This window comes from Phalacrocorax aristotelis, chromosome 1 (assembly GCF_949628215.1).
Source record: "Phalacrocorax aristotelis chromosome 1, bGulAri2.1, whole genome shotgun sequence".
NCBI classification, from domain to species: Eukaryota; Metazoa; Chordata; class Aves; order Suliformes; family Phalacrocoracidae; genus Phalacrocorax; species Phalacrocorax aristotelis.
Genome location: NC_134276.1, coordinates 74,325,717 through 74,341,421, shown reverse-complemented (window position 1 = coordinate 74,341,421; position 15,705 = coordinate 74,325,717). Strand labels below are relative to the sequence as shown.

Sequence of the window (15,705 nt, the reverse complement as noted above, 5' to 3'; positions counted from 1 at the left end):
CAGAATCTGGGAGTTTTGGGTAGCTCTGCATTAATTTTATCTGATTGAAACAAAGTAGGTTCTAATAAACTTATAGACACAGCAATGATGTAAGATTTATTTTGGTTTTCAGATACTAATTATGTCTATCCTCAGTCTTTTTGACGACAAATCACATTTTGCTACCAGAATATAAAACCTTGGGGAAAGGAAATCTTGGCATTATCACAAGCCATCATAGTTTCTGGATTATCATCTGTCACATTTCAGATTACGGCAAGGGCATGAGACAAGATTGCTGAGCACATAGACAGAAACATTCAATGCTAAAACAAGCACATTTTTACTGCTACTATTTATGCAAAATATTTTAATTATATGAAATCCAAAAGAAAAGCATCATTCTTCATTTAAGATGAAGCTTGAACTTGGATCCCAGCTCACATCATAAACAAGCAAGGAGTTGTTTTTGAAACCATAAAAATACTACCCACTGTGTCAATTTTACATTTGACACATAGGCACAAGTTTTAGAATATTAGAATGAGTCTTATGGGGATTCATACATAGAGCAAAGAGAAAGAAGGTGGACCAGATGATACAGTTTTGTAATCTTATACAAGTCAAAATGTATAGCTATGCATGTAAGAATAAAATGCAGCACCCGTTAGTTCCAAAGAGAATATCTAGGTTCCATGCCCTCAGCTCATTTTATCTCTCACACTAAGAAAATTCAGTTTGTTGAGTGGTTTCAAATGCAATAAACCTTGCCAGATGAAATCGTTGTCTCTCACATGGGTAGGCTCGTATGGTAAAGTGAGATTTGCATCTGTTATTGAAATTCACATTACTCTCAAACTGTCTGTTTCAACAGAATATTAATATCAGCCAAGGACAGCTTTGAATTAACCTGGCTTCAAAAATTTCAGGTAGACAGGTGTAAGCGGGATCTTACAAGCTTGTGTATAAATACTGTTTGTGTCATTTATATTCTCTGAGCAAGTTCCATACCAAAGATGCTGTTTGATAAATCAGAAAGGACTGTCTGGGAGATGCAGGGATACGTAATGCATAACACCACTTTAACATTTAGATCATTGGTCTAAACAGTTATTTAAAATTATTACTGTTTGAAAGCTCCTCACTGGGCAACAGTATGCAAAGTGAGGTAGTAGGGGCTTCAGTGTTAGAAACTCTTTGTCAGCAAGCCTCGGTTTTTCTTATTTTCCTAAGGACATGTTGATAGGACATGGGAGGAAAGGTGTACTGCCTTTAACCATGCTATCACTTGTTTGTAAACTTAATTTTTCCACTGTTTGTTCTGGCACCTGTTTTGATCATTTGCCTGTTTTTCTAGGGAATGAGCTTAAAATGGAATGACAAGGACAGCAATGTTCATTTTTTGTTAAAAACCATCTCTATCTTCTTGTACATCAACACATTGCTGGCCTTGATACCGGCTGTATTTTTTTAAACTGCAGTTTGAAATTGCTCTCTAGTAACTGCCTAGTCCTATTACATATTTTACCAATTTTGAAAAAGCAGGGGGAAATGGGGATGAAAGCTTCAGTTTAACTTAATTCCCTTCATTTTCAAGGAAAACAACCTATTCTTTTCCAGATCATAACTTTTCTTCAGACACTTGCTGGCTGCTGTTGACTTGAACATTGGGAGAAGATTGTTTTGATTACTAGAGACAAGCAGAAACAGTAGAGCGCCATTTTTTTTTTTCTCTCTGAATGGAGAGCAGAATAACCTGGGATCACAAAACAGAGTTCTCATCCAACACTCAAATTCTATTTCCAGCTTCCCACTGACTCTTCAGGTGGTCTGGAGTGAGTCACGTTGCCACTCTGGGCCTCAGTCCCTCAAAGTGCATGTGAAAAAGGGACTATGGTGCCAAGTTTTTGAAGACCACTTTGACACCTCTAGACTTGGACGGTGCTGCTGAAAGGATACTTATGGTGTCATTTTTTTCCTCACAGCCAAATACTTTGATTACTTTTTGTTTTTCCAGCACAGAAATAGCTTATTACTTAGCATCATTCAGAATGTGGTAAAACCTACCCTTCACATAATTGTGAGTAGTTGCCAGAGCAGGTTTCGTGCACTAAATCTACAATTCATTGCAAGTAATTATTAGGACAATTTCGGTGCTTTGCCTTTGGCTGTATTACTCACAATTTCACCATGTGCCTCTACCTACATTTGGATGTGTGCTGTTGCTCAGACAGATTTATAAGTTGCATTATACAAGCAGACCTACAGTAAACTGGGAACATTTGCTTACTGCATCCCGAGCATCAACAGGCTATGGCCGATTTGGGAGCAACAGGACTCTGTGCAAAAAGAGGTGACCCATGTACATATTATTTTCTTGTCATTTGACTTTATTTATAAAAAGGTTATATTTTAGCCCAATAATTTAATTATTTATCAGAATTTTAAGAGTTAGTCATGATAACATTTAATATAGCCTTGGAAAGATCTCTTTTTTGTGTTCTTGCTTCAAATCCATGACGTCAGTATATGAACACATTTTTTCCTCTGAATTTCCTGCTGGCTGAGGGGGTGAGGTAGGGAGAGTCATACTGTTATGACTAGTGATCTAACCTACTTCCATGTCTAATTAATTGGAAAATGGAGCTGTGTGGTATGGGCAACTGCCATCAGGGACAGGGTATGAACACTGCTTCTGGAGAATTAGTAATGCAAACTGCTAGACACGCTTTCTCCCTTTTCTCTTAAGCATTGTGAAGGATGGTCAATCTTTCCTTATCTCCACTGAGTCACCCAGTTTAAAAAGAAAGGAGTTCATCAGAGACATATGCTAAAGGCCTATTGCTCAATTTTATGGCCACCTGAGGAAAGTCTACATAGCCAGGAACAGGCAGTCATACAGCTGCTCTGTCCACACCTTTGTGTCATCTTCATGCTGTCCTGGAGGTGGAGGGGGTCACAGAATAACTGTAAGCCTGAGGGTCCGTCATGTTGCTGGGGCCGCAGTGTAAAAGGACTTTGGCACTCACGTGAAGGGAGTTAAGACTGAATATTCCTTGCTCAGAGAACAACCTCGGAAAACTGGACCCACATGATGCCACATTAGTTATAATGATCAGAAGTGCTATGTTTGTTAATTTTACAAAATGCTGGAACAAATCCAGCAGGTTATGGTTTTGTGCTGAGCTCACACAAAATGTTTTTTAATACATAAAATATCTGTAAAGTGTCAACCAGTGTTGTCTGCTTGCAGTTGTCTTATTACAGGTTTTCTGGGGCTTTTCTTTCTACTGATCCTGTTGCATAGCTCCATGTCACTGAGCTGCTCTTGGTTTGAAAGGATGTCCCTCACCACTCACTAAGAATTAAAGCTGATACAACCTCCCCCTGGGAAGATGCCTAAGGATTGATAGCAGGAATGGCTGGCATATAGCTTCATTGCTTAAATAAAGCTGTGGCTAGTGGGGGAGTTACACTTAGAGGATATTTTCAGTAATGTGTTTCTTCTATCATTCAGCTGAAAGATAAAAAGCTATTGAAGCATTAGAAGTTTGGGGAGGAAAAATGTTTGTAACCTGGGCCTTGTGCATCCTGAATAGATGAACGGAAGTTTTTTGTATGAGTGAAGGATTTAAAGTGGGATCAGACTTCTGGACAAGTTCAAGAGACTTAGCAGCTAAAATCTCTTTCAGAGTGAAAGGACTTCAAAGGCTCTTTTGCACTTCCTTTGTATTTTCCCCTTCAGGGCCTTTATGCTAGAAACCACAGCACCCTCAAAACTGGTGGTTGCTCAGGTTTATTAGTACAGGAGAGACTCAGACTGAAGCAGGACAAGTCATTTTGAACAACTGTACAAAGGCTGCATTGTCAAACAAGGTGTCTTCCTCCTGAGAGCAAGTAGAGCACCTCTACACAGTGTTTGAAAAATAGCTAACATGTAAGTAACCACCATTTCTCATAAATGTTTAGTTACTTGGATGAAAAAGGATGAGGAGTACTGGGTAGCCTTGATCAGCTCTTTAGGGGACTGGGAGACAGAGGTAGTTTGTACAGATAGCCTCTCCTATACTGTGAACGAAGGCTTGTCAGCGCACAGCAGCACTCGAGAACAGCCTGCTGCAAGCTGCCTTCACGTGTCCTCCAAGGAGGTGCAGCCTGTTCACAGCCCTTGTCCTCCAGCCTTTCCTTGTAGCAGCATCACCCTCTCAAACCTGGGGACTCAGTTGCTCCTATGCAGGCTTCCCACCTGATTTCAGTCCAAAAAGTCAGGCAGGCCAGTTTTTAATAATTTGTTCTTTCAGACTGAAATGATTTAGAGAGTCCAGCTGGTTAGCTGGAGATGGTAATGAGCTCCAGCAGAAGGAAGCAACGAATAATAGCTGGGAATGGTAGTCTCTGTGCTTGAAAACAGATATGTAAACCTCGACACAGCCTCCCCTTTTTCACTAGACTCGTAGATTTCTGAATCAGTTACCATTGGCAGCCCTGACAACCACAGTCTGGACTAAAATGTTGCTTTTCCTTCAGTTCTGATGTACACCTATAATTGGCTAGTATACACCCCTATGCCCTTGGTGCTAGCAAAACCTGCAGGTTCTCCTATAGACATAAGACTAAATGGTCAGGATTTCTAAGTGTATCCTGAAGCACAATGCCAAAATGCACATGCTGGTTCTGAAATAGATTTACTGCTGGAAAACCTATACCAGCATGAATCTCCACAATCTATGAAAAATGTTTATACACCTAGCATGGAGCTTAACTTCAAGCACATAAGCTAGAACACTTTGCATGAGTTAACATTATTATATTGCACAGTTTTCTGTATATATAAGACATAATGCCCTGTGGGGGAGAGTTTCAGAAAGGAAAGAAGCCAGCAGTGCAATTAATTTATTCTTCAAAAATGTCACTAAAATATCATACTGAGAACAAGGAGACAGACATTAATTCTAGAATATTATGCAAAACAGGTGGCAGTGTCATTCCAAAGGGTCAGGGTAGTTTACTTTTAATTGCCCTGTTAAAAGCAGTAAACCAGAGGCTTCAGTGATTGTAGATTTGGGTCTGCAAGATGTGGTGGCAATAATCCAAAGCATTAGCTAGTGGTCTTTTTGAAAGAAAGCTGACATTTGCAAAAGATAGCGTAGAAACTATATAAAGAGGGCAGAAACAGGAATTATTAACAACTTACCTAATGCTGTTCTTGCTGGTGTGGCATCTTTTTTAATCCAAAAGGATACCCAGGAAAGAACAACTGTTAATATGCAGGGAATGTATGTTTGAATAGTGAAGTATCCCATTCTTCTACTTAAGTCGAAGTATATAGTCATGACTACATAATCACCTGCAATAATAGCACAGAAAATAAATTGACATTGTGGTAAGATACAGACAGTTTTTCATTGAGCTGCTAATTTTTTAAGCTTCATAAAAACACTGCGTATGAAATATTTCTTACTGTTTCAAGAGCACCTGTGCAGCAATGCTCATGTGAAATAGAATTCAATTACACCTTTCAATTCTAATTTCCTTTAGTTTTAGGTCTCTGTGGAATTGTTGACCTATTTGGAAAGGCAGAGACTCTCAGTAATCATTCTGGATGAGTAAATTTTTGAAAGGCATCTTGGCTTTCCAGGCTTGGTATTTCTGGGTGGTTCCATGATCACGAACAGTAAACTACTATCATTCACCAGATTCTGTAACCAAGCCACACAAAATCCCTCCTTCTCCAAGCTGTGTCTTTTCAGTTTAGCTCTGCCCTAATTTCACATTTGAGTGATTTCTGTTATCTTCTTTTGAGATATGAATCAGGCAGTAGGGGTCTTTATGGTAAGTGTAGCATGCACATGTGTATGCCTTTACAGAAGAAGTCATTTATAGACACTAGAGCCTTGGTGCTGGCAAGAGAGGTCAGACTGCATACTTTTAAAGGACTCATCATTAAAAATAAAGTCTCTTTTTGTCAGCATTCATTTCAAAGAAGCTGTGGTCACTTGTATGTGTAAACCTTCAAAAGGTGAGCCTGTATATATCGTTTATTATTCTGCTCTGATTCATAAAATCAAGAGCTCAGTAAGAAGGCTAGTTTATCTCACATTATATAATTTTCTTCACAGTATCTCTTCTGCTAAGCCTCATGACTCCACAGGGGATAATAATCTGTCCCTCTCTTTCTACCCAGTAGAGGCTACTGACCTTATCACCTCTCTCCTTACTAACAGCTCCCTTAGCTTCATAAATGTTAACTATCCTTTTCTCTCAGACAGTCACAGTGATTAACAATAATGAAACTGAACTGAGACCAATTTCTGTACTTTGCTTGAAGTATGTTGCTTCCATTTCAGATGTGAAGAAGAGTTTATATGCCTGAGACTTTTATCGGGTTTTGTCTGACTACATCAGACTTGACCTAATAAATTTTATTGCTTCTTGTTACAAACCTTGACTTTCTAGAATACGATATTTGCAGAAGGCATCATTTGCAATAAGTAAGTAAGCCTGTTCTGTTACAGCAAAATATCAGAAGACTGAAGAAATTGGTAGCACAGAGGCATTAATTCCCAAAGGAATGTATGTACAACTCACCCAAGTAGAGGCACGATGGGTTCATTAAGAGTTGAGACAAATTAAAGCTTAATATTCTATTAACAGAGAGCATATGAACAAAAGCATTTAATGCAGTGGATATTTTGACTATAGCTAAATATTACATAGAAAATAAATTACTTCAGAAAAATAACTTCCACTCAAAGAATCTCTGAAGGCTACTGTAAAATAAGTGAACTACCATAAGCTACAAATTCAAAGGTAAATAAAAATCTGAGGGAGGGATTTGGGGAGAGAAACTTAAAACAGTGAGTCAAAAGGAAAAGTTTCTATGTGTTAAGTACATCGTTTTGAGATAGATATATTTGGAAGAGGTTGATAAGCTTGTGGGTGCTTTCATCATGCCTCTGTTATTTTCATGAGTACTGTGGCATAAAAAGCATGTGACCCCAAGGAGTTGGACAGTCATTTCAGAAGCCTTGTTCATTTGGCATAATGAGACAGAGCTTTAATGAAAGATCTCAGTGCTGTTCCAGGTAGGAAGTATTGCACTACATCATGACGTGGTAAGCCCTGTGGACTGTTCACACCCGAATGGTTATTTTCATTCTACTAATCTCCAGCACTTTTCTCTGTGCAGCGAATGGTACCAGGGAACTGATGTGGATTACTAACCGTTTGTTCTGCTGGCCTATTTTAAGATTACATCAGCTCCCTGATCTGGTTTGCTTCACCGAAGAAAGATTTACACCACAGCAGCTGAGGTAACTTCAAAAAATGGGAATAAGGAGCCAGAGGCTTTGTAAACCAGCGCTTCTACTGACAGGAACCAACCCAACAACCATGGGAAGAAAATATGATAATGTTTCAAACATTGTTTTTCAAGGCAGAAGGATGAGCAAAAACAGGAAATTAAGGATTCTCTAGGAAATGTGCCAAGCCTTTACAGTTCCCTTAGTTATTGTATCTACAGCATGTCTATGGATAAGCTACTTGAGAATGGTATAAAGCAAAGCAATCTTCAAAGACTTATTGTTATGTACAATGATATATGATACACACAATTCAAGTACACACACAGGTCACTGCTCCTCTGAGTAGTATCACTGTAACACCCAGCACAGCAAATGAGAGTGGGGCTAGATACTAGATAGAAAGATACTGGCTAGTAAGGCAGAGTCCCTGCTCCCAAGGTCTTCTACTGAAAAAAAAAACCCTGATAAACTGGTAGCGGGAGAAAATTATGGAGCTTTTCAACTGTTTTTCAGACAGGAACGGAGACAAAGATTAAATGACATAGAGAGTCCATCATCCTATTTAGTCACAAACTGATGCAGTATCTTTCAGGCAGTATTCACTTCACCTGATTTTAGATATCTAGAGGGTAGATTCTACACATGACCTGCACACTGTGTCCTCCTTTCTGTATTTAATGAAGACAATTTGGTACTTTTAGTATATGGTTTGTCTAATCTGTTTTAGAGGTTCACGTTAGAAGGAGGTGAATGTGCCCAAAACATTTCAATTTCTCTTCAGTAATTAAAAAAAAGGAGAGCGATTGGCTTAGATGTGGACAAAGACATTGTAGACACTTGCACATGAGCCAAGGAGTCAGTCACACCTCTTCATTCCACGGTGAAAGCTAAATTGGGCTATGTCTGTGAGGGAGCTAAGGTTATTTTACCTAGATATAATCACCTTCTTAATGTTTTAAAGAGTATTTTAGTTATTTTCCTCCTTTGTTTTATGGTTAAACTTGATGCCTTCATCCTTGAGGACATGCACAACTCCTCTGCTTGCTCGTCTGCTGGCTGGCTTCCTTCCTTCCTTCCTCCCTCCCTTCCTCCCTTCCTCCCTTCCTCCCTTCCCTCCCCTGCTCTTTATTACAACAGAACTATTCAACTCCTCTTTATCCCAATTAAAACTGTGAAGATACCCCTTCTCTGTAGACCATCCTTCCAGCAAGCTAAATAAAGGAACCGTGACTCAGTCAAATTTTACAAGGAGCCACAAATTCCCAAGTATCCAACAAAGACCCAAAGTCTAACAAGCTTCCAATGAAAATGAAATCCTAGGATAATAATTGGCTGCGGTCATTTATCCACTAACCTGTTTTCTCTTCCAAAATCCATACAAAAATTCTCACAATGGAGAGGACAGAACTAGTCATACAGGCAACAGCTGTGAATATGGACTTATATACTGTACTGTTTGTGCTATACTCTAACTTAGGGGAACACGCTGACAGATAATATACCAAGAGACTGGGAGAACAATTTCATTCAGTGGAATTAGTGATGCAAAGTGGAAGTAAAAGGAGAATTTGCTGGTTCTCCTACAATACTCTAACCATGCTTAGAGAGGGCACAGCATAGAGATGATGAATGCTGATGACAATGCTTAGTGAATTGCCACTGCTGAAGTGCAGAACCTCAACTGTAAGCACCAATGTTGTGAGTGCTGTCAAAGGCAAGTATGTTTCTGTACAGCATATACTGGATCCATTTTCCTAATAGCTACAGTGAATTACAATTTTCAACTAAATTACTACTATAGTTCTTCTATTCTCAGCCAAGTCAACTTCTGTTGAGACTCCTGAATTGTCTCTTTGCATACAGGAGAGCCAGGATGTATGTACTATGGCTACTTTCCTCAATGCACTATTCCAAACTGCATTATTATTATTATTATTATTATTATTATAGTCTAAATTACTCCTTCCAGAAGTAATTATTCTCTATGAATCTAAAATCACTTATCTGCATCTTAAAGGAAAGTAACCATGGTACCTACATTTCTTATTTTCTCTACACACACAAAGTAATTTGTACAAAGAAACTCTCCTCTTCTAAAAAAACCTGACCTACAATTTATTCTATATGTCCTGTAGGTATGAGCAACTCAAAGGAGAGAAAAAGCTTTCAAGCACCCTGCATAGTGTCTTCTTACTCCTTCGACAGCCTTCAGAGCTCCCCCTGCCATTACTGCCACTGCTAGAAGAGGAGCTGGGGCTCATTGTTAGACAAAGCCCTGCAGTGCAGACAAGATGGAAAAAATGTCCTTCCAAACTGCATATCATTAAATCAGTGTACTTGGTTTAGAAGTAATCACATGGTGATTGCCTAGCTGGGGACCACTGGAACAATTAATGCCAAAAAACTTCACTTTGAAACTCAGACAGGAATTCTACTTTTTAGCAGCTTAAATAATTTCCCAGGAAGGCAAACTAACTTTTAACTGAACCATCAGATCATCAATTCACTGAAATTATGAAAATTACCCTGAGGCAAAATAATGCCGGTCCAGTTTTCTATAAATGGGAACAAGGGACGCATCTTGAGGCAGCAAATCTGGAGCAATATGAATAGTGTAGCAATCCTTCCCAAGAAACCAAGATGACTGCTGTCTGTGACCCATAGGACTTACATAAGCTTAATTTTTCAGTTTGAAAGTAGGACACTATTTAGAACAATAATGATTTTTAAAAGAATAACTGCTGTGGATTTTAATGAAAAAATGCTAAACTATAGCCTATTTCTCTTGTCTATTGAAGACTAAGGGCATGGTTGGCTGAATAGCCAGAATTTTGCCTACACTGCACCAAAAACAATCCCCTTAAAGGTGAAATGTTTGAGCAGAATGCAGTTCATTATGTTAAGAAAATCTTTTAAAAATACAAAATTATATACTGTAAATAATTTATTTACTCAAACCACACTATACTGTCTTATCGCACATTTTCATTTATCCTCCCATTATGCTCTGAGGTTAACAAGTGCTACAATCCCAATTATCTTGGAAAAAAGTTAAAGACAGAAAAACTTTACAAAGACTGCAATATGAAACTACAATGCATACACAGAGCAAATTCAGCATGTGAGTGAAGGTTACACGCTAATTGTCCATCACCAGAACTGCAGAATAAGGGCTGGCAGAGCTTATCCATGTTGTTACAAGAGTTTGATTACAGAAGAAAAGTCCTAGTTGTTAGAATGAGGACTTACACAGTGTGCCACGAATATTTCTTTGTTGATCAGCACGACCACAGAGAGTAAACTGAGGCATCTTCCTTATTATCTCAATAAATCAGGTTTTCTTAATAGTAATCAAACTACATTTCTAATCATCAGCGCTTTTTTTCTTTTACTTTCAGTTTTATTTGGAAGCCAAAGGAAGACCCTATTTAATCATCCCATTCATTCTTCACTTCCTCCCAACCTTTTTCTGATCTTTGCTTCCCAAAGCTCTAGTTTTTCTTTCCTGAACTAGGTTTCTCTTCTTTCTTAGTAAACTGAAAACTTCCTACAGGTTTGGCCACTTCCTGTCAGTCATCCAGGATGGTGTCTTTACATCACAAATGTTTTCATTTACAATTCTCTCTGGTACCAGGGTAGAACTGTAATAATTGAAAACAATTAGCTCAAACAGGAGACCACTCCTGGTTTTTAATACATTGGTTAGACAGCTGACACATAAAACCACTGAAAAAAAAATTTTCATCTAAGTTAGTATATATTGAAGTTTTAGCAAATGTTCACGAGTGAAGTTTTTTGAAAGAGACGCATTCTGTCATGGGAGTGCTGGTGTCAACTGGAGATGTGCAAGTTTCCGGTTCAAGAGGTGGTTTCAGGTTCCAGATTTTGCACAGTCTGGAAAGAATATGTCAACTCAGAAAGAGGCAGAAACAGAGACTGTGGTATAAAACCCAAACCTGCCTAACTCAGGGTGGAAATTTTCTTCACACTCAGACAGAATAGTCATGCAAACTAGGCCTTTTCACATCCCAGGCCATCATGACAGTCCCTCAGAGACATGCCCAGTGGAAGTACAAGCTATCTTCTTACTAGCATTGTTCAAATGAAAACAGATGGATCAGGTTTTCCTAAACTACACTGTCTATTACTGACACTTCAGCAGCTGGTCTGTCTACAGAGCCAGTATCCCATCCTAACATGACTTTCCTAGATACTTGGTCTCCAGCCAGTCCAGGTATGGAGGAAGTTTGAACTTTGGAAGATCCAAAACCTAAGCAAAATGGTAGAAATAATAGCTGTATGCCCTCACAGGTGGTTATAACTCCAAAAGGAGCTATTATTAAAAAAGACAAGGGTGAAAATGGAATTTTGCAGTTGTCTTGAAGAGCAATGTAGAAGGAATGACAGTCATGAAAGTATAATTAAAAATGCCTGTATCTTTTTCAGCATCTCTATAAACATGAAGAAATGCTGAGGACTTATTGCAGGCTTATTCTGACTCCTCCAGAATATGTCAATCAGCATGCATCAACAGTTTCCACTTCCAGGAGCAATCTTTACTCTGTAGCACTGTAGGACAAATGCTTCCAAGCCAAAAGGAAGAACAAAATGACTGAGGACACGCTGTCACTTAAGAGCTTGTCTTAGATTGCCTTATGCTTCTCCAGCATTTAGGTATCTTCATGGTGATACCTAGATAAACAAGATGCCATGCTTGGATGGGTGCATGTGTACAGCAGAGAAACATATTTGTGCCTCATCCAAAATAAATTGAGTGTTCTCATTACATACATTACATAAATTGAACGTTCTGATCTCATTTCTGCATAAACTGCATGTTTAACCACCCAAGAAATACATACAGCTCTTCAGAGGTGTCATTTTTAAATGTATTGCCATAGCAGCTATGAGGCACCCAGTCACAATCTTATATAATAGATACTGAACAAAGAGAGGAGAAAAAGCTTTCTGTGTCCCAAAGAACTCTGTTTTTGACTTCTTAATTGCCTTTGGCATTATCGGGGGTGTGTGCGCGCGCGCGTGCATATACAAGCACAGCGTAGTCCAGATTTGGCTTTCAGCACTTATACTTGAACAGCAAATTTTCCAGAAATGCATGCACACCATGAGTGCCAACTCATTGCTTAAGTTTCCCATTTTCATAGACAAATTACTATACCAATACACAGTGAAAAAAAAAGAAACCCAATGCCAACAGCATTGTTTGTGTTTGTAGAAATCGTGTTCAATTATAAGTATATACATATTCATAAGCATCATAATGAACATCGAATATTGACAGATTAAAATGTGAAAAGCAAAGACCAGATCCCAGGCTGTCTGAAGACAACAGATTTTTTAAAGTAAGACCAGGGCTTGGTCCTAGCTTATCAGAACCAAATACATCAAGTTAGTTTTCTTTTCTAGGGTAGTAGCAAGAAGAATATAATATTGAGGAATATATTTTTACTTGAAGATATCAATTTTTTTCATCACCATCAAAAAAAATTGCATGTATTCTGTTTGTTCTGCCTTAGTAAAATTTCATCTTCTTTCGTGCAAGCAGCATTTTTGAAGGATTTTTGTAAAACTACAGTTTTGTTAAATGAACTATTGACTGATTTTAAAAGTTAATGACTATGTTTCCAGCACAAAAGATTATTACATCCTCTGATTTTGGCATTTAGTATTAAATCTGGAAAACCGATGAATTTGTTCAAAGATCTAATTTCTTTGTTTGGTTTGGTTTTTTTTTTTCCCCCCCAGAATTATTGGCATACACAGTTTGTATACTGGAACTTTTAACGAAGAACTGAAATGAAATAAATAAAAGAGCCATTTTTTCATCATTTAAATTTATTGTGTCCCATAGTGATTTGAAACCTACTAGTCAATACTTCTTGTGCCTTAACCAATTCATTATATGCCATACCAGTTACTTCTGTTTCAGCTTTAATCACTTCACTGTCTACAGCTGTAGCCCATATCTTCTGTTAAGTGCCTGGAGTACTTTGAATGTACTCAGAGAATGGATCAATGCCCATGAAAAAAACTGACCTCCAAAATGTATCCTAAAGATACAAGCTTTGCAAAGAAAAATATTATAGTGTTTGGTGCCCTGATCAAGAACGTTTTGCCTATTCGTGTACTTAGGTGTTTATATACTTATACAGGCTGTCCTGCCAAATAGATCTATTCTTTCTTCCCAGTCTTACTACTGTATATAATACTCTCCTCCAACAAAACCTATGTGATATTTTAGCATCTTATTTGTCTATACAGTATTATGAGCATCAGAATTGCTCAGGATAGTCAGGCCTATTTTCTTTAGGTATAATGACATTTTCATTTTACAACATGTAGTATCATTTTGTATGTTTTTCAAATGGGGTGCTAATGAAAATGAGGGGATTTTAATTTGGCTGTTGTAAGGTAAAAGTAATATTTGAAAATCCTCCAAAAATGCAGTTTCATTAAGCCACATAATGGGAATAAAAATGTATAATGCCATAAGCAAGACTTCGATCCATGATTACCAGTCCAGTTTGATTTCTGCTTTAACAATAGAAAGTTACCCACATAATCTCACTTTGCATTCATGCGTCAATCTGAGAGAAAATCAATATACAAATATGGTGTAGCATGCATGATACATTACTCATTATTCCTAAGAAGTGTTGCTATTTACCATACATAGGTTTTCTTCTGTGCCTGAAGAATAAGTGAACTATAGCTGATGAAGTAAAAACAATAATAAATTACTATAGCTGTCTGCGTCAGTGAAAGGAGGTGCAGGATCAAAGTCAAAATGAGTGTCATTTATGTAGGAATCTTTTTTTGAGAGGGTTTATTGATGGGGAGCTGTGTAGTGCTTTTCGAACAGAACATTCTTGACACTCTAAGAGAGCACCAAGTACTGTAAGAGGTCTGAGAGTGTACAACACTAATGACTCTTGCATTAATTTTCCTTTTAATAAGCACCAATTCATGCCTGGGAATGCCCAGGTTTATGTCATCTGTCAATGCTGATCACTTCTCATTTATTTCCAGGACTGATTTTCTTACTCACAAGAGCTGTTGTTTGTGTGAGGAGGCCCCTTTGTACTCAATTTTGTTATGAAAACCCACAGGACTGGATTTAGTGAGCTTTTAATCCCAAAAGCAGTCAAAACAGTTCTCAATTAGCCATCAAAAAATCCTATTTCAACATTTTCAGATAGAATGCTTTTTTTTCTCCCTCAGAATTTAATTTTACACATTAAAAAAATATAAAAAATGCAACATTTTGTTTGACCTGATATTCTTTTTGTTCAATTAAAATGTTCATGAGTTTGACCTCACTATTGTGAGTGTACTGTGACATCTTTAATGAATTGTGGAATGGGGTAACCTGTTTCTTCCTACCCATATTGACATCTAGTGCACCTCAAATGTCCCTAACATACACTTTTATGGCCTAATATCCCTTGTAATCTTTTGAAAGCTTTAAACAGTATCTCACTGTTGGAAGCCTCATGTAGCAATTTGTGTAGCATTCTGGAAAAGACTATATAGTGATTATCTGGTCACACTTTCTGCATGAGATGAGATTTTTCTGAAGTAATCACTGCTGCAAACCTGAAATTTATGGATGAAGTAGAACATCTTTTAGAAAGGTATCCTACCTTCATTTAAAAATTCCCAGCAGTAGAGTTGCACTGTAACCCTTGAAGTTCTTTCAATGCTTAGTTATTCCCACTGGGAAAAACAGGTGGGTTTTTCTTAGTCTGCAGTCATCTAACATCGGCTCAGACCTTGAGTCTTAATACATCTTTGCTGGGCTGAAGAACACTTTTTAAACACTTCTCTTTTTCTTGTGCAGGTATTTAGAGATGGTAATCAATTACCCTTTATCCTTCAAGATAAACACTTATGGTCTCTTAACAAAAGGAATTCTTTCCAGTCCCTAATAAATCTTCTGGCTCTTTCGAGCACTCCACAGCTTTTCAAAATAACTTTTCAGATTTTCAAAACAACTTTTCAAATCCTTGAAATTCAGCCAACAGAATTAGGTTTATTGTAATAGCAGGTGCATAAGCATAATAGATGCATAATATAGATGCCCTTCTTAGAGGGAATAATCTTTCTCTGAATACATATCCAAAATCTGTGCTTGGTATTTTGGCCATACCTTCAAACATGGAGCATATTTTAAAATAACTATTAATTGACAAGAAATAGCCCAGAGCCTTTAGACCTGCAACATCAGAATGGCAGGTCTCCAATTCTGGGAAAGCAAAGGCTTCAATCCTGAATACATGTTCTAAAGTATAGAAATACGTATTGGCACTTGAATCCAGGCTACAAAGCTAGCTGAACTGCTTTCTACCCTGACTGGTATCTATTATTGACCACTCCTTCAGCTTTTGCGTCACCTATAAAC

General features: G+C 37.9%; 1 protein-coding gene across 1 annotated transcript in view; it reads right to left on the bottom strand.

The window, feature by feature from the left end:
* The window catches only part of GABRG3 (gamma-aminobutyric acid type A receptor subunit gamma3), a 325,287-nt gene that overhangs the window by 9,340 nt on the left and 300,242 nt on the right, over positions 1-15,705 (bottom strand). The window contains exon 8 of the mRNA XM_075093627.1: positions 5,174-5,326. Within this exon, the coding sequence (XP_074949728.1) occupies positions 5,174-5,326 (153 nt within the window). The remainder of the gene's footprint in view (positions 1-5,173; positions 5,327-15,705) is intronic.